Genomic DNA, 20,367 nt, shown 5'->3' with positions numbered 1-20,367 from the left:
CCTTTAAAAAAATAGGGTGTGCCTCTGTATATGTAAGCATGCCAAGAAAACTGCAGGGACTTGTCCATGTAGTTTCCTGAAGGCTAAGAGGCACATATACATGCACACACAGGTCTGAGGTGACATACACATAAACATGCAAATGAAAGCTAATTTGTCTTAGTGGCTGATGATTCATAAGAAATCATACTCATTTTAAAAAGATTTAAATAACTTGACAAATATGTTGATGAAGAAATGAAAGACACAGTGATTATGCATTGCATTAGTGACAGAATTAACAATTACTTCCTTTTAATTAATCAACTAATAGATTTGAATGGGGGTTTATTTTTAAAAAAAATATTTTAATGAAATTGTGTCATCTCAAAATAGAGATTTCAAAGGAATGTAATTCACAAGGAAGCAAATTACTTGTAGAATATGTTGGGGAAGCAGTCAATCATATCAAGGCCTATTTTGAGACATTTGAACTTCAGATATTGTGCACTAAAATTGATCATTTTCTCCTACAATAGATTTAAATATTCTGTATCCACACTTTTTGAAGCTGGAATAAAATAAATTGTTCACCACCCAATGCCTGATATTGCCTGTCTGCAAACAGAAATACACTTGTTGGGACATGGGATAATTTGGTTGTAACACCTAATTATATTCCAATAAAAGATGACACGGCAGCGATTAAGACTCTGGGCTTGTCGGCTAGAAATCTGGCAGCCCAGGTTCGAGACCCAAGTGCCAAGTGGCAGAGTGAGCTCCTATCCTCGCCCCACTTCTGGCCAACCTAGCAGTTTGAAAGCATATAAATGCAAGTAAATAAATAAGTACTACTTTGGTGGGAAAGTAACAGCACTCCATAACTTTATGCTGACCACATACAACACTGGCTTAATCGCCTTGAAATGGAGATGAGCTCCACCCCCTATTGTCAGCAATGACTCCTTTACCTTTTTTTTATTCCAATGATAATTAACCTAGCAGTTTGTTTTCAACATTTAAGAGTATTTACTTTAAAGGATATATCTCTGTGTTTTCAATTGAAAATTTTAAAGCTATTTTTATGTGGCTATTGTAATGTTGATTCATTCATTGGTTTTTCTTTATTATCCAAGTTTAATGTTGAATGGCTCATGTAAATATTTTTTTATCATAAAACTCCAAGATATTTGCAAGGAAATCATAGAACACTGAAACATAGATTGAAATATTAAATAGCCAGCAAATCATCTTTTTCTGTGTTCTATAACATTTAACAAGTCTAGCCCTATGATTTTATAGGTTATCAAACTGATAGGTTACTTTAAGAATTCTGGCACTTACATAATCAATATAGAACTATTGAAGGTAAAGGTCCCCTTCACTCATATGTGCTAGTTGTTCCTGACTCTAGGGTGCAGTGCTCATCTCCTTTTTAAAGCCGAAGAGCCAGTGTTGTCCGAAGACTTCTCCGTGGTCATGTGGCCAGCATGACTAAATGCCAAAGGCACATGGAAAACTGTTAGCCTTCCCACCAAAGGTGGTCTCTATTATTCTACTTGCATTTTACATACTTTGGAACTGCTGGGTTGGCAGAAGGAGGGACAAGTAACTGGACCTCACATGGCACTAGGGACAGAACTATTGGGTACAAGCAAAAGAGGGCTGTTTCACCTTTAATAATGGCACAGAAGACAAAATTTCCTGTGATGACAAATTGTACTTGCTGAAATACATCTTCTACGTGACTACTAGAGATGTATGAAAAATAAACCTGTATTTCTAGAGTGTTCTACCTCATGTGTGCATGCATACACACACAGACACAGACATACATACACACACACACAGAAAAGTATCAGCAGAAATTCTAATTTTTTTCAGAGAAAAGAAATATTGTAATAAAGAGCAAGAAAACTAAAATGATCCCCACTAAAAAAATCTCTCAATACATCAAGAGTATGTTGGCTAACTCAAGGAGGGAAGATGGATAACTACAAGAAATTATTGTGAAATCCTACATGCTTGTCGGTAGAACATGGTATGTAGAAAAATAAAAGCATGTTGAAAGCCAAGAGCTGAAAGAAGTCTGAGAAACAGATTGCACTGTTCCTATACAGTACACAATATAATCTTTCCACTTTCACCATTTATGACAGACAGATTTTTTCCATTATTTCCCAAACTAGCTTAACTAAACACATATGACATGTGAGAAATGATACACGAAATTCAGGTTTTCTCAAAATATTTTTAAGACATTTAAATTCAGTATTTAAAACATAATGCAGGATTTATCCTAAGAGAAAGCAAGTAAGGTGGCAATTCATTCCTCTCTTTCAGTTCTTGTGGCCATCAGACTCCTTTTCCTGAAGACATTCTAGATTCTTTACAGCAAAAGAGAAGAAAGACTTTGCATAAGTTTCATTCACTTTTTTTTTGCTGTGGGATCAATTTATTTTGTGGACTTCAACATGCACTTGTGTATTCCTCTATAGCACTTCAGGAAGTTTGTCCACTTCAAGGATAAAATACCTAGATAAAAATTGAGCAATGTGATATATGCAATACAATGCTGTGAGACATGTACATATCTGTACATTGGTGAAACAAAACAGCCACTTCACAAGTGCATGGCACAACATAGGAGATCAAACCCATCAGGACAAGATTTAGCTGTCCATTTGCATTTAAAAGACAACAGTCACTCTTTTGAAGAGAGCAAAGTCCACATTTTGGATAGAGAGGATCATTAGTTTGAAAGAGGTGTAAAAGAGGCCATTTATGTTAACATTGAGCAGCCCTCTTTCAACAGAGAGGGAGAGATAAAACACCATCTATCTCCAGTCTACAATGCAACTTTTGCCAAAGTGCCAAGAAAATTCCACAACCAATTACACCCAGAGGCAAAGATGGCCTCAAGAGCTCTCACAGAGAACATGAATGGACCAGTTAATTGCAAGAAATACAATCCGTCCCTTTCCCACCACCACCATCCAGTCAGAATCTATCCTTCCAACACCAGCAGCCAATCTCAATTGTCAGTACCTATCCTCCCTCCCTCCCTCCCTCCCTCCCTCCCTCCCTCCCTACCAACTGATGAAGTTTCTTGGATGAGAAATGAAATGATTTGTTCCTCTTCCTCAAGAAAAAACAGCTGCCTTTTGAAAAAGCACTTTTGAGACAATAATCATATAAGAATATACAGAAAGAGGCTGAAACTGCAGCAAGGAATATCCATTAAAAGGAATAAGGCTACATTTTCCACCCACCCCAGAGGAGTTTATGTATAAAGGCATATCAAGGGTAGAAAAGCATAGTTCCACTAAAGGTATCTTTTTAGTTCATACAGAACCTCATCACATTTTGTATGAGCAGTGATTGTATTTCCTGTTATCTATTTGTCCTTTTTAGTGAAGCAATCTGCATCCAAGAAGTTGTAAGCAGCATCAATGCTTCAATAAAAAATGTGTTCAGCTTACTATACAGTATTCACAATTTATATGAAGAATGAACATACTTTATGGTGAAGACACACTAGATTCTTAGCCAAGGACATTCTCTGATGGGCCTTTTATTAAGGTCATAATAAGAAACGTCATACAGTGATAAACACTAAGTGATAAATGATCATGTAGACATGAATCAAGAATGATGTCCTAGTTTTTTTAAAAAAAAGCTGGAAAAAATCCTATCTTTCTCATTCCTTAGCACCTGAACAACAAATGCAGTTAAAAGCTTTAAATATAAAATTATACCAGAGAGATCCTCAACTGTTTTGATTTGCCAAGCTAAGTAGAAAGGCTCTGTGGGGAGGAAAATGTAATTTTTAACTTTCCCAGTAATAAATACTTAGCTTGCCTGTCATTCATCTTGAAAGTGCTGCTGTATGTGTGTGTTTGTTTCATGAAATAATATTTGTAGCATGAAGTGCTGTTAAAATATGAAAATCTGGAAAGAATATGAAAGACAAGCATAGAATTCACTGATATAATTCTTCATGACCAGGTAAGTTTTTCTCCCTTAAATTTCTTCAATTTTATATGGTTTATCACATCACATCCTAGGCAAGTTTTCAAGTTAACCTTCAGTCAGAAAGGGTAGGGAAGACATTGATCAGCGAAGAGGGAAGAGATGAAGAACAATAGAGTCATGGGAATATCAAGAAACCATCAAGAGCATTCTATAACTGAAGTTTTTGGATGATTAAATCTCAAATAGCCATTGTACAGTATCAGGTCCTGATGAACAATAAAGATTGCAAAAATGCGGTCAAGAGACTATTTGGAAGACTGTCATGATAATTTCTTTTATACAGATCTGAAATTCTTTAACAAAACAATGATGTTGCAGTTCTATACTTCAGCCTTTCTACAACAGGGTGTTCCACAGATGTTTCAGCAATGTATATGCTGGCTGGGGATGATGGAAATGAAGATCCAACATATCTGAAGGAGATATATTTGGCCAGGTGATTTTGAATATGTATTTGGCAGTATGTGTCCTTGAACTCAATGGAACTTATTTCTAAAAAAGCAAGCATATGAAATTAAGCAATGAAGTATTGCTGTCTTTCCCTACCTCTCAGAATAAGTAAACTAAACAGTTTTCTAGGAATAATCTGAAACTGAGCTGACAACATTTCTATTTTGAATATGTCAATGGCAATTGAAAAAGAAATTTAAATGTTATTACTCTTAGTTTACTAATGGCTTTGGTACTGCTATTTCATTTGGATTTGAAAATAAACCACAATGTAACTTTTCCAAACAGAATTCAGAACAGATGGGATTTGTGTTTGTTTATGATGCAAATGTATAAGCTTCCTCTTTATCCAAAATGTTCCTCAACTCAATTACTAATAGGGTTAAATTTTAGACTTGTATACAAAGAGTAGCTGGCATGGATAGTCATTGCTTTCTTCCCTCCCCAAAATTTTATTTGTTTGTTTATTTAATGAAAAACAGGCTCTGTGGCTACAACTAGGAACCGTTAAACCAGTTTTCTCTTGTTTGTTGTTCAAAACTTCCCTTCCAGCTTCTTTTGCTATTGGGGGTGGGGAGAGTGCTCAAGGGCCTCATAGGCCAGAACTGCTGTATGGGTGAGGTGGCCTTATAAGTCGAATGACTGAATAAAATATTTTCCCCGTTGGCTGTAAAGCAGCTGAATTAATGATTTGCTCCAATCTGGTGAGAATTGGGGATGTCAGGTGATATTAAATAGCTTTTCTGCCTGTCAGTCTTCCCAGTTGCACTTTCAGAGGCTCTTCTTAATTACTTTTAAGGCAAGTCTTTTGGAGAAAAGAGTCATTTTGAAATGAATTGTCAAACCTAAATTGTTCTTCAATATCAAAACGGATGGTTTGCACAATAATACCTCAAGTGATTTGTCTGAGAATTAAAAAAAAAAAATCCCCAGAAATATTTGCAGACTACATGAAAATAGAGAAGGGGTCATTATTATTTTTCAAAAGTAATCGCGTGATCATGAAATCATGTATAGATTTCTTTAAAGAACCTGGCACATTAACAACATCATCTGTAAGAAGAGTGGCAGAACCTGGGGCAAAGTCAAAGCCTACAGTCTCTACATAGCCACAAATAGACTATGTCCAACCTTTCTTGAAATCCTTTGACCCTTTTCTAATGCCAATTCTTGGCATTAGATTCTTGTGAATTCTTGTGAATAGGCATGATTAGTAATAAATCAACTGGAACTTTACATATGGTCCTGATGCTTTGTGCCGGACATTATCAGATTCTTGGCAGAAAGATTTCAGTAATCTCTGAAATGACCAGATAATCCTGTAATGTTGCTTGGGCACAAAGTAAACTCCAGAGAGAAAAACTGTGATCTTCATAATGTCTGATACAGCTATAAGAACGCCAGTCTATATAGACATGAAACAAACATGGAAGAAATTTCTCACTTTTATATTTTAGAAAATAAGAAATTTCCATCCATCCACTGTGGATTGTTTTTCCTAGATTAAGATAAACTGTTAGCAATGATCTTTTCACAGGCCTCTGAGATGAGTCTACAGCAAGATCTGTTGCAGAATTCTCTTTAATATCTTCTTGTGTACTTTTCCTCATTCAGCCATTCATTTTTAGGAAAAACATCTAAGTATGGTAGATACTCAGAAATATGATTAGCCAGAGGACCAAGCCTCTCACGCCAGTGATCCACTCTATGGTCACAGATTTCAATCTTGAACCACATAATCCTACATGCTGAAATAAACTTAAATTTATATACCGCTTTATAGTGGTTTACAGCCCTCTCTAAGCAATTTACAGAGTCAGCATATTGCCCCAACAATTTGGGTCCTCATTTTACCCACTTCAGAAGGATGGAAGGCTGAGTCAACAGTGAGCCTGTGAAATTTGAATTGCCAAATTGCAGGCAGCCGGCAGGCAGCAAAAGTAGCCTGCAGTACTATACTCTAACCACTGTGCCACTGTGATTCATAATCCAGTAAAACACGTATTTTACTTATCTAAGTGCAATATTTACTACTACCGGTAGTACTACCAAACCACACAGTTTTCTTCCATGTATGAGATGGCAAGATTCTATATGCATAATTTTACTATTCACATCTAGTTTCATCAATCATTCTTTAGATCTTGTATAATTTATGCAAGTATTAACAAACAATATGTTTTATGAGGAAGTAAGAGTAATATTATTAATAATATACCATGATTCATATCATCATTGATAAATTACCATTACTTTTCTCAATTTTTATGTGAAAATCTGAGACCAAAAGAAATGCCACACTAAAATTCATCTAAAAGGATATTTCCTGAGACACTGTTAATTCAAGTCTTCTATCTAAGCATTTAATCTATGAAATCACAATAGATGCCACTACACTACTACTTATTTTACAAAGCTTGGGAAAAAGCATTTTGGTCTTATGATACCATTGAATCTTATGTTTATATATGTTTGAAATTACCACACCAATTTTTAGCATTTTTAACAAAAAATGCATAACAATGCAATGTATAAAAGATATATTTAAACTTCTACTTTTTTAAAAGGAATACCTCTTCAAGCTAAGATATATCAGTGTCTAGTACATATTCTTACATATTTTATTTCGTGATATTTTTTAAAAATTACCTTCCTTCTTCATCCCAGCACGAAAGCACTTTTTTAAGCGACAGTATCTGCACTGATTTCTCTTGTCCTTATCAACAATACATTGCCGGCTAAATCTGTTGGACAGAATCAACGGTAAATATATTAGAGTACAAGTACAGGAGGATCCTGATTAGCACAAATGAAACAATTAATGGGCACTGTCAAAACAATGTCTTTGACTCCCAACCTTCACCATTATTTTTTCTTTAATCAGACTTGAAACATTTCTCTTTGCCATTCTAACAGGAATAATTCCTTCTGATGGGCAAGTAAAATCCCATTAGGTTATTCATCATCTACTGAAAGCAAGGCATATAAATTCTGCTCTTGGTTTCACAAATGCTTAGCATAACTCTTTTGGTCTCCTTTTGATCCGTTCCTTCTGTTGAATATGATCAGGAGCAAAAAAACCAAAAGAAATGAGTCCTATTAGGTCTCCGAAGTGGGGTGTGGGAGGAGTCACTGAATGGGTATTGTTACGGCCCAATTGCCTGGAGACTGAGGTAAATCTAAGGACACTCCCTCTGTTCCTCCTGGTGACTCCCCAGATTAATCTCAGTCTTCGGCCTAACAGGAGTTATTCAGTGACTTTCCAGATTTTTTTAAATTTTCCTTTTACCTTTATTGCAATTGGTTTTATTTGCCTTTTTTGCCTTCGTCGATTCCCCTGCCTCCTCCCGCTGCGCCCTTCCTACCTAAGCACGAGCTCTGCTCGCTGCTGCCTTGCAGACCCCGAGCCTCTGGCACCCGGTGGAGTGGGGGTCATCCAGACCTCGTGTGCCGCAGCCGGTTTAAACGGTAAGGAGAAACGGCTCCGAGGGACTGCGGCGCATTGAGGCACAGGAAGGAGCGGTCCCACCGGAACCTCCTCAGGCGATCGGGCCGTGTGATTGGCAGTCGCCATTTTGAACACATGGGTGCATGCGCGAGGCATGGAGGCGCACTGCTACCAGTCGCTGCATCGCCTCAGCACCGAGCAGCAGCAGAAGAGGGATTCTTTGGGCCTCAACTCCATCGGCTATCTGGGGAGAGTCCAGACCAGATCGGTGCCCAGGTCTCTTTCGGCCCGTGGATTGGCAGGTGAGGAAAAAGATCGCGGATCTGAAGGAGCACCAGATCCGCGATGAGAGAGAGAGAGACCAATCATTGAGAGAGGAGGTAGTGAGAGTGAGAGAACACCTAACCGTGAGTACGGCGATGGCAGAGGCCACCAGGAGCAAAAGAGTGGCTTACCAGGGGGTTCAGACCCAGGCAAGGGAACCTCTCGGGAGGTAGGCCCTGGGTCTAGGGGGAGATCACTTCCCAGGAAGTGCTCCTCCAAGTCATCCAGGAGGGAGAGACCTAGGCAGGAGGCCCCCCTAACCAGAGCGGCTGGAGGGAGGATTAGGGATACCATCAGCCCCTCCCCAGCCAGGTCGCGTTCTCCCCGCAGGCCCCTTTCCTAGCTGAGGAGCCTGGTTCTCCAGGCCCAGGGAGAGACTCCAGGGAGGGTAGTCCTTTGTCCCCTCCTTTATCGCCTTCCCACTCTCCTAGGGCGAGAGGGGATCCCTTTAGATACAGGGCAGAGCCCTCCAGGCAACGTTTGGCTCCCTTATCTCCTGGATTCAGACATGGCAGGGAGCCCCCTACCCACTCCCCAGCCTATCCAGAGCTCCCTGAGAGTTTCCAGAGCGTGTTAGCTAAGGCCATTGTGGATGGCATTGCCTCAGGCATGCAGCACCTGTTCCAGGGAGCCAGGCACTGGTCTACCCCACGAGAGCACATTGCCCAGCCTCCAGGGAGACCAGGGCCTCCTCACCCTCTACTGCCAGCGAAGGCTCAGAGTCTGAGGGGGAGGAGCAGAAGGATTTGGGTTTCTCAGATGAGGGGGAGGCCTCAGGCCCAGAGGCACCTACCATCACAGGCTTATTCCCTCCTGCTCTATTTAGCTCCTCGCTGTGCAAGGCTAAAGCCATCGCTGACCTGGACCCCCCCATCAGCTGCAAATCAGAGCTCAGCTACTCCTAGCATGAGTGGGGGGGAAGAAGAAGAAGGGCCCCTTTCACAGGCCCCAGGTAGAAAAGGAGGAGATTCCCACACCAGACCTCTTCCTGGGGGTCCTCAAGTCCCAGTGGTCCAAGCCGGGCTCCTTCCCTACACCAGGGAGTAATGATCGTAGGTTCTATAACCTCAATGCTTCGTTCTCCCAAGCATTACAGGTTCCTCCCGTGGATGACCCAGTAGCAGCCTTGGCTTCCGCCTCCACCGTGGTAACGGGAGATATCTCCAACTGCCTGAAGGCAGAGGACAGGAGAGCGGAGCTGATCATGCAAAAGACCTTCCAGGCTGTCTCATGGGTGATCAAGGCAGCAGTAGCCGCCTCTTTCTTCAACAGGTCCACCCTCTTATGGCTGGAGCAAATTCGGGACAGGACACCAGCATCAGAGGTGAGGCTGCAGCAGGACATCACCAAGCTGATGGCGGCTACCCATTTCTTGGCAGATGCGACCCTGGACATGGTAAAGTATTCCTCCAGGGCTTTGTCATCCTCAGTGGCATCTTATGGCTTCATCACTGGCAGGCCGAGTTCCGGGCAAAATGGCACCTGGCGGAGGCGGGGTATACAGGCAACAAGCTGTTTGGAGCCACATTGGACCCCATCCTCATCGAGGATAAAAACAAAAGGAAGGTCCTCCCATCCACCACCAGACGCGCAGACCACCGAGCGGCACCCTACGCCAGGAGAGCTTCTTACCAACCACCGGAGCAGGACAACCAACCACACAGGTACTCTGCTCCCAGGTACTCCAGACAGGGGGACAGGCAGTTCTCCAGGGACAGGTTTAGAACCCAGCAGGCTGGCAGGTGGCCCTTTTGAGGGGGGGCATTCCTTTCGCAGGGGTAAGTGATTCGGGACCAAATCACCCCATCGGCAGTCGCCTCTCTTTCTTCACAAATTGCTGGGAGGGCATCACCATGGATGCCTGGATCCTCCAGACCATCAGATCTTGTTATACATTGTATCAACCATGTGCTCAATCATCTCTTTTGCCACTTTCTAATATATCAACAATTTAAATGATATTTCAAATACATTTATTTTTGTGACCTGAGTCTTTTCGATATTGCTCCCTCCTCTGGGCCTGGAATATGCAAGATTCAGGTCTTGGCCCTGGCCTTCTTTGTAGGGACCTGAGAGGCCCTGTCATCCTCCCAAGAAGATGGATTATCTATGCCCCCCTGATTAGGCCTGGGGTTCTTGGAAGGGGCTCAGTGGGGATATCTTCAGGAGCAGGCTTGTGTCTGTGGGCCCCAGATGAGGGGCCAAGGAGACTGGAGGCAGTTGAGGCTGAGGATTAGGAGAGGAGGCCACAGCCTGTACTCACAGCTCTTGAAGAAACTTAAAATGGCTGATGATTTTCGCGCCCAAACAAGATGGCCACTGAGGCTACAGAGCCTATGGGCCGGCGCCACGAGATAGCCAAGGCCGCGAAGTGCACATGGGTGTCTGAGGCCCTGCGACAAGGCTGCAGAGCCAAGGGCGAAGCCACAGTGGTCCAGCGGCAGCGGGAGTGCAGAGGAACGGTGGCAAGGTGCGGTAGGAGTGGCAGCATTTCCCAGCGGCGGCAGTGGCTTTTCGTGGCTTTTGGAGGCTCCCTGCGGCGTCCGACAGGTTCTGGCAGTAGCAGCGGTCAGCGGCACTGTAGTGAAGAGCCAGGAGAAGGCAGCAGAAGCGGCAGCGCTAAGCGGAGCCTCCAACGGCTATTGCAAAACTGCGACATTAGCCAGTGAGCATCAGAAACCCGTAGGCAAATTCGGAGACAAAAGCCTCAAAGAAGTCCTGGCAATGTCTCTCCAGCTGCCCAAGGGCTATTGAAAGTCCTGCCTCCAAAGGTCCAGTAGGAGCTTATTCTCTGCTTCCAATTTAGATGAAATTTTGTTCTTTGAGAAAAAGCCAATTAAATCCAATTAGAATAGTCAATTATTAATTAATCAGTGGAACAGCTTGCCTCCAGAAGTTGTGAATGCCCCAACACTGGAAGTCTTTAAGAAGATGTTGGATTGCCATCTGTCTGAAACGATATATGGCTTCCTGCCTAGGCAGGGGGTTGGACTAGAAGGCCTCCAAGGTCCCTTCCAACTCTACTATTGTATTGTATTGTATTAAATACTAGTTAAGGGAAACTGAGTCTAAAAAAGCGGGAGCATGCTCCTCAGAGGCGATGACATCACTTTGGTAACCTCAGTTCTATTGGTTACTGAGTTAACCCATGCATGGCCGCTGTCTCCACCAATTTTGGAGAATGAGATGTGGCTTTATCTACTGAATACCATTAGAGCATCGTTTTGAGCAAGGAGTTGTATAAAAAGATGAGCTACTGTATTTTAAATGAGCCAGTAAAACGAGGCACATACATAATCCTTGATTCACCATAAATGAAATCTCAAAAGATGTGTGCAAAAGACTCACCATTTTCCACAGCAAAACATACAAATTGTGACTACTTGAGCCAGAATCTCAAGATAACAAATATCTTGAAAAGGAGACCTGAATCTACAATAGTAATAGTGGAGGCAAAAATACATTTTAACCTCGGCAGCAATCCTAGTCAACCTTCTCAAAAAAGGAGAAAAAGATAAAACAAAATGCCAGAAGGCACTTTGTAGCACAGATCTAGTCCTACTTGAGGAAAAAGAAAAATAACAGAGACAGGAGAACTAAAAAATAAAACAAGGGACTCACAGTAAGGCAACAAGAAGTAGTGAAAGCTGGCAGTGGAATAATTTCTGAAGATCAAAATCTACATTTAGTGCTACTTGGTAATAAAATGGAATGGAGTTTAACATTGGAAATTGGAATAAAATTGGAATGGAGTTTAATATTAACATATCTCAGGGATTGCCACAAAAAACAGGGAGTCAAAGAATTTTCCAAAGCACTTGAGGGCAAGGCAAGAAGCAATGGACAGAAACTAATCAAGGAGAGAAGCAACCCAGAACTAAGAATAAATTTCCTGACAGTCAGAACAATTAATCAGTGGAAAGATTTGCCTTCAGAAATTGTGAATAGTCCAACACTGGAAGTTTTAAAGAAAAAAATGGACAACCATTTGTCTGAAATGGTATAGAGTTTCCTGCCTAAATAGGGGGTTGGACTAGAAGACCACCAGGGTCCTTCCAACTCAGTTATTCTATTGTAAAGTTCTGTTAAAGAAGGTAATTCAAATTTCCTCTGCTAATCTCTACTCAGAATAGCTACTAAAGAAAGCTAATTTAAGGCATGTGTCTTGTTGGAATGTCTCTTTATCTCCTGTCCTCCTGCAGCCAAATATATACAGTATATCCAATTTAGAAAAGGGAAAAACTGCCATTTGTTAAACATATTAATGCTAACCTGGCAGCCTTTCCCAACCTGTTTTTACCCAAATGTGTAGGCATTACAACTCTCACAATTTCCAGCTAATATGAGTCTTAATATATCTATCTATGTGTCAAGTTAGACATAAATTCTAGGTATCCTCTATGGTACAAATCCATGAAGATCTTTGCTTATCCTTTTTTCCAACTTAATCACATTTTAAATACTTCAGTAAGCACCAAACACAATCCATATAATATATCTTGGACAATGTTGTGGTTTTGCTAAATGAACTTTGAAGTGATCTTCAAGTCAATACTTCTTTTGGATGTATATGCATTAGCAATGCCTTTACCAGTTTTGACTATTTTTTCACTTATGGCTCTTCTGTGAAAACTGGACTTTGACATTTATGACTTGGTTATCATGACATAATTACTGCAATGTGCTTTATGTGGGATGCCCTTGAGAATTCTTTGCAATGGAAAAGCAGGAAATATAATTAATAAATTAAAATTTATAACACCAATATGACAAACCTGTTCGACAACCAGCATATTTTGAGGCTTAGTTCAAATTGCTAGTTGACCTCCAAAGACTCAATACTTCAGATCATATGATTACCTTATTTATCTTTGCATGTTCTATGCAACAATATCCATTCATTCTCGTTGGGACCCTACCAGGTGGGTTGAAGGAAGGGTCAAGCAAGGATCTAATTTGGAAACATTGCACAGCTACAAGTGATAAAAGCTTGATTTCACCCAAGATCCAGGAAGTTTTACCTTCTCATTCCCACAAAAAGGAAAGCAATTGGAAGAGATTCTTGTAACATAGGGAGAAGTCAATAAAAATGTTTATGTGTGGCTCTGGTTGCTTGGGCCTGGTATGCTCCAAATACTGTAATCAGATATGTTGTGGCATAAAGCATCTAGCTGTGCAATCATTTCTGTACCCACTTTCTAGAATTATTCCAAGATATGTATGATGAAGGCCAGAACTACTCTAGAAAGCTTTCCTGAAAGGCTCTGAAGCTCTCTTGGCTTTACCAGTTTTAGTAACAATGGCTTAATTTCAGATTTTAAGTTAGAATTTATGTTCTCCCAAATCAAATATTTTTAATTATAGATACAAGGCACTGAGGTTGGTACCTTTTATACACAACTGTGTTATTGTGCCCTCTCTTCCAATATTACTCTCGTCTTCACCATATGCTCCATTCTGGGTTTGGAGGAAAGATAGAATAGAAATACGTCAACATGACACAGAGAAATAAGAAGTCCTTAGCAGTTATATTGCTCTCACCTGCAGCTGTAAACATGGCTCTTTCGTATGCTACGCCGGAAGAAACCTTTGCATCCATCACAACTAGAGGCACCATAATGCTTGCCAGTTGCTCGGTCCCCGCATATTGCACAAATGCCACTAATCACATTGTCAGTACTGTTCATGTTGAAAGGTTCTGCTGAGCAACTGCCTGGGGAAGGAGAAGAACAAAGTCTACAATTAGAAGATGAATACTGTATAGGGAAGAAACAGAAACACAACATGGGGTTAAATGTTACCATCTTGAAGATTTTACAGCTCATCTTTTTAATTTGCTTTTAGGATTTATTTTATTTTATTAAAATTTATTACATTTCTACACTATCTGTCTCAACTTAGTGATTCTGAGCCGTTTACAATAGCATAATTGAATCATACACAGTAAAAATGAATAAAAGTTTAGCTTAAAAAGAGAGTTAAAAACAGGTCACAACATACAAGTGAAGATAAATGAGTTTAAAAGACTAGGAGGTTAACAAGGCAGCGGGAGTAACTCTAGGGCACCAGCCATCCTCAGAGAATTATACTTTCAGACCTCCATGCTAATTGGCAAAGCGAAGTCTTAATGCTCTTATGTTAAAGAACGAAAAGAAGAGTGAGGATTCACCTCACCTCTGGAAGTAAAATGTTCCATAGGACAGTGCATCAGGTGAGAAAGCCCTTTTCCTAGATCCCACCAGTTGAAACTGATAGCATGCCCTCCTGCTTGATTGGATGGGACAAGTAGATGTAATTGGGACAAGATGGTTTCTCAGGTATACTGGTCCCGTGTTCTGAGTGAACTTTAAAGGTGATTACCAACACCTTGAATTGGACTTGAAATCAAACTGGCACCCAATGCAACTCACATAGCAGAGGTTTTAAATGCACTATCCTAGGGATACCCAAAACATTCGCAGTGCTACATTCTGCACCAGTTACAGTTTCCAAATACTCTTCAAGAGTAACCCCATGAAAAGCACATTGGAGTAATCCATCTGGGAGATTACGAGAGTAATCCATGGAAGATTTAAAAGAGAGCTTCTCCATCTAGGAAAGGATGTAAGTGACACACAACCTAAGACTGAGCAAAGGTTGTCCTGGCCACAGCTGCCACTTGTTCAGGTATTGTGAGTGCCGGAGAGCCTGCAGATTACACACCGGGTTCGTCTAGGGCAGTACTGCAGATGTTTTTGGACCAAGATACCTTTTACTATTTGTACTTATCTTTGCTTTCTTTTGTGACAGGTATTCTACTCTATTTGCAGGTCTTTGTGTTTTGTATGTGTCCTGTTGTTTATCTTTTATTTTGTTGTCTCCAAGTATTGCAATGTCTATTTTCTAAACTTCTGTTTCCAGTACACATATTAATACTTACATTGGAATTATGTTGATCTTATACTAAATTTAGTTTATAATAGTTTATAACTAATCAAACTCTATTAATGTAAGAGGAAAAAACATTGCTTGAGTTGCTTATCTCCAATTTTGCCCACAATTTTGTTCACTCGTCCAATCTCTTGTTAAATCTCTTTCATTTGGTTAATCAACAAGTCAAATATATGTGAAATATGGGTATATTTAAATAAATAAAATGGGTGCACCCATCAAAATAACCAGAACACATTTTCTCTGTTACTATTGACCACAATAATGAAAGGTCAACTCTATTTTAATTTTGTTACTTAATTTTGAAATACAGAATTATCCTTTTAAAAAAGTGCAACAATACTATTTAAGTTCCAACTAACATTACTGAATAACAAAGTAATCCAATCAAACATTTGTTCTTTTTTCTGTCGCCTCTTACAGCCATATCTGCCTAATCTGCTTTATATCTGACTTAGTCATGATTGCATTGGAAGGAAAAAAAATAAATATAGTCATTGACAATTCAAATCCAAGTAAAGTTAAAAGTTACTCTAATCAAATAGCAAGAAATTATCTCAACTAATTGCAAAGATTTATCATGGTTAATAAATGACTATTGTTTGCATACTGGAAATCTACAAGTATGACTTTACAGCCTGTTAAATATATCAAGTCTAAACAGACATAAGAATATTTTCCAGAGTAGCCTTTAAATTCATCACCCTAAATCCGGCTGCGCTACTTCATCATAATAGGGTGGGTGCTTATGTGAGTAATGCATGAAGAACATTGGGTGTGTATGCTAACAGTATATATTGCCAAGTAGGGGTCATTCCAGCTGCAAAAACCTACCCAGGGCAACAGCAACATAGAAAGATTCTGTGGGCAGATGATCACTTTAGTAACAATGGCAAAAGCATTAACTTATACTGCATGGGAGAAGGCAATGGTAACTCATTCTTATATTTTACCAAGAAAACCATATGAACGGAAAATATAAAATGACTGATGATGTAGTGCCAGATGATGGTTCTCTCATTTGGGTGGCACTTGACATGCTACTGAGGAAGAAACAAGGATCTATCAGAGATCTAATGGTGTTTATGATGTATCTAGATTAAAGCTTTCAGTTTGTCTAGTTGCTGATGGTGGCATATGGGGAAAGAAATGCCAAAGCTGCATAGATAGAATTACAAGTAGGATCATAGAATGTAAGAAGCACGAATGCTCAACACAGTGAAAGATGAAATGAAACAACTACAAATTGATATCTTAGGCATCAGTGAATTGAGATAGGCTGAGATCAGACACTTTCAGTCAGAAAATCACACTGTTTATTACTCAAGATGTGAAAAACAAAGAAGAAACTAAGTTGCTTTTATAGTTAGAAAGGGTATAGTAAGAACACTACTTGTCTACAAAGCAATCAATGGCCGAATAATATTGATTCGACTTGTGGACAACCCTTTAATATGACAATCATTCAAGTTTAAGCTCCAAATGCGCCAACCACCGATGCAGAAAAAGAGGTTAATGATCAAGTTCAATGTTAAATTGACCAAACGTGCAACCAAGATGTGCTGCTTGTGATTGGAGATTGGAATACCAAAGTTGGAACATGAAAGTGTAAAATGTAGTTGGATTGCATAGCTTAGGAAACCAAAATGAACCAGTAGACTAACTTCACAATTTCTGCCACTCCGATGATTTCTTCATAGCCAACAACCAAAATAATGCCTTTACACATGGATAACACCAGATGTAGTACATGGAAATCAAATTGATTGTATTGTTGCTAAAAGGAGGTACAGGAGACAATAATAGCATCAAAGACACAGTCAGTTACTGACTCTGGAACAGACAATGAATTGCTCATGTGTAAATTCCAAGTTAAAGTAAAGAAGAAAGCCAGTCAGTTTTCACAATATGATCTTGAACTTATAGTTAGCATTTTTCAAAGAGAATATCAGGAATTGTTCTGAAACTTGGAACTTCATTGATAGAAAACCATAGATGTTATGGGTTTAACTTTAAAAAGTTATTAACAGACTGTAGCAAGATTAATAAAATCATTAAGAGACTAAAAAAGACATAAGACACTGCCACAACTGAAGAAAGAGAAGAAAGCAAATTGGATATCAGAACAATGAAATTGCCAAGAACGAAAGCCAAAGCCAAGAAAACACAAAACCTCAAAAAAGGAACTTAATAGTTTCAGAGAGATCTTAGAAAAAACAAGAATCTGTGGAATGTTGTCAGAAAAATAAGAATCCCAGAACATCTTATTATCTTCATAGGAAACTTATATACAGGTCTGGAAGCCACATTTTGGACAGAATATGATGAAACAGATTTGCTCAGGTTGCTAAAGGAATGTGACAAAGCTGCATATTCTCCCCTCAGTTGTTCAAACTATACGATGAACATATACTGAAGGAAGCTGAATTGGAAGTTGGGCCTGATTTTAATAATGGAAGAATAAACATCAATGACCTGCACTATGCTGATGACACTACCTCACTAGGTAAAATTTCTGCAAATTCTACTAATAAAAGTTAAGGAGCAGGTGAAAAATGGGGCTAATATTAGATAAGAAGATCAAACTAATGGCAACAGGTAGAACACCAAGCCTTATAATTAACAATGAAGATATCAAAATGGGGAATACCTTCTGCCTTTTAAGATCAACTATTAACAGTAAAGAAACAAGCAGTCAATAAATCAGCCACAAATTAGCACTTGGCAGAGAAGTCATAATCTGTGATCAGAATCGTGCAAGCAGTGGTATTCCTTGTAACATTCTATAGCAGCCAAATTGGGCTTTGAAGAAAGAAGATAGGAAGAGTATTGCCATAATTTTAATCTCCCGGTTGGAAATATACTTGAGAATACTGTGGACAGCCAACAAAACAAATGGACAAAAGCATTAAATCACTCACTTCAAAGTTCTTACTCAAGGCAAGAATGACTAGGCTTAAATTACCCTACTTTGAACACTTATGCAAAGACTTAAATCACCAGAAAAGTCTCTAATGCTAGGAAAGAGTGGCCTCCATCCACGTGATAGATATCTTATACTGGTAGGGTTCTTCTATTCCTATAATATGTAAATTGATCAAATTATTTCAATAAATTATTTTTACTGTAGGTTTGTTTTATTAGTTCCTAGAAGGTTAATTATAGATGGATATCTTACATAGCTCTCGCATTCATCTAATACAGTTCCCAAAATGTAAGTCAATTGTATAAAAGTCTTACCAATTACATAAATAGTATTAATCCATTGTTGGTAGGATTTATTGATAGGTTATATCCTACAAACCTTTCAACAATCAAAGCTGTATTAATTTGTTAGCATACATTTACTCAGGAATATTAAACAAAATCTAAATAAAAAAACATTTTTACAAAAATACTTTTTTAAACCCGTCATCTGAATTATGAAATGTAAAACATTTGGTTCACCCGGTCTCCTTTACTTCCTCATCCATTCATAAATGCAATAATTCAAACTCACCATTGTCATTGTATAACACCTGTATGGTTTCAAACTCTAAATTAGCATAACTTGGATCTAAGACTTCAGAGTAATTTGCCATATCCATGTTCAGAATTGGATCTGAGACTCTCATTACTGTACATGAATCTGAAAAGCGTCTGTTTCTCCAGTACAGAAAATGCGATGGACACTTGTTTTCCCTTGGCCTCAGTGACTGATAATCAAAATATTAACTGTCATTACATAACATAGCACAATGGGTGGAGTTATCATACTAATTCAGCATTTTTTATTCTACTTCTAGCTTTCCCCTTTTTTATTGTACACCTTTACAAACTTTTACACACGCCTACACAACCTTTTGTTTATCATTGAGTTTGTAAATTGCAAAAACATGGAACTGTCCTCAGTCACAGCCTGTAAAACATTTGTTACATAGCAGTAACTTCACAATACAACCATAAGAAATGTGACTGGTTTAAATATCTGGATCCTACTTGTGTGGAGATGTACTATATATGCTTCTATTACCATGGTTACTCTAAGTTTTACCTAGAAGAGAAATGAAAAGAGTCCGAGACCTTTCCCTCTCAAAAGAAAAAAATAAGTATTTGTTCAAACAAACTTAGGAGAAAAAGGCTCTTATTTTAACATTATTTTAAAAAAAAGTAATGAGTTTGCTTGGTTGTTAGTACATCTATTCTATAAATATACACTTACAATATGCATCTACAACTAGATCCTGAAATCAGAATCCCAGTGTCATGTTCTGTGAGCATTTATCAACAGATTACAACACCCAGAGAAGACTAAGCAATTCATTACTTGGCAATGTACTTTCTGTAGAATACAGTCTCCCCAAAGAGCTGTAAAACTAATTCATTGCATCTCATTAATAGTTAACATGGTATTCTGAACCTTGTTCAAAGAAAAAAAAAGAGTTTCGGATATCTGAAGTTGTTAATCAAAGAAGTATTAACTATCCAATGAGCATAGAAATATTTTTCAGTCTTTCATTTGTCCATTTATTTCATCAAATATAATATTGAGTGAGCTACCAATAGTTATTAAGTAGGAGTACTGGAATCATCTTAACCTAAAAGCTTGATTATGGACAAAAAATCCTGCTTAATTTTGAATTGGAATGATTCTGGCTTCGACCAACAAACTCATTACCACCTGGCTCTACACAAAAAAAGAAACTGTGACTTGTTGACAAAAAATGTGTACAGCATAATAATAATAATACAATATATGAAATTCTAACTACCACAGAGTACAAACTGCAATAACTGCCCTTTCTTGGAAAATTTTTGCATTATACTACTTTAAAATGAAGAATATATATACAGTACTTAACAATGTTTTGTTTAAAAACTTGTTGGTTGATAAGAACGCTATCAGAAAGCATTCCAACATTATCAATGAAAGGTCTTTGTGCGCTAATTATCCTGTGTTCTTATTACATTTAATCATGTACATGGATCATGATATAAAACTGAAAACAAACTAATAAAAATCAAGGTTACTTCTCTGCATACCTTCTGAGAAAATCAAATTAAGCAGTAACTGACAGTTCTAAGATTGACATGTTACAATTTGGCCCTGAGTATCTCTTTCAAAAGGACATTTGGCACCTCCTCACCAAAGGAACACTTCCAGATCAATTAAACCTCCTGACTGAAGACTAGTTAGGTAAGTAGTTGCTCATTAATAATCA

The 20,367-nt window shown here is 38.8% G+C and overlaps 1 protein-coding gene across 3 annotated transcripts in view; it reads right to left on the bottom strand.

Annotated features, from left to right (window-relative positions):
- HNF4G (hepatocyte nuclear factor 4 gamma) overlaps positions 1–20,367 on the bottom strand; it is a 72,021-nt gene that overhangs the window by 13,104 nt on the left and 38,550 nt on the right. For all 3 annotated transcript variants that reach the window (XM_081952674.1, XM_081952673.1, XM_081952675.1), the window contains 2 exons: positions 13,778–13,949; positions 7,114–7,208 (listed from right to left, as the gene is read on the bottom strand). In XM_081952674.1, coding sequence (XP_081808800.1) covers positions 7,114–7,208; positions 13,778–13,923 — 241 coding nt within the window. In that variant the 5' untranslated portion in view covers positions 13,924–13,949. The remainder of the gene's footprint in view (positions 1–7,113; positions 7,209–13,777; positions 13,950–20,367) is intronic.

Source organism: Natrix helvetica, assembly GCF_964273705.1.
Source record: "Natrix helvetica genome assembly, chromosome: 4".
In the NCBI taxonomy this organism is placed as follows: Eukaryota; Metazoa; Chordata; class Lepidosauria; order Squamata; family Natricidae; genus Natrix; species Natrix helvetica.
This window is presented reverse-complemented; position numbering and strand designations above follow the sequence as displayed.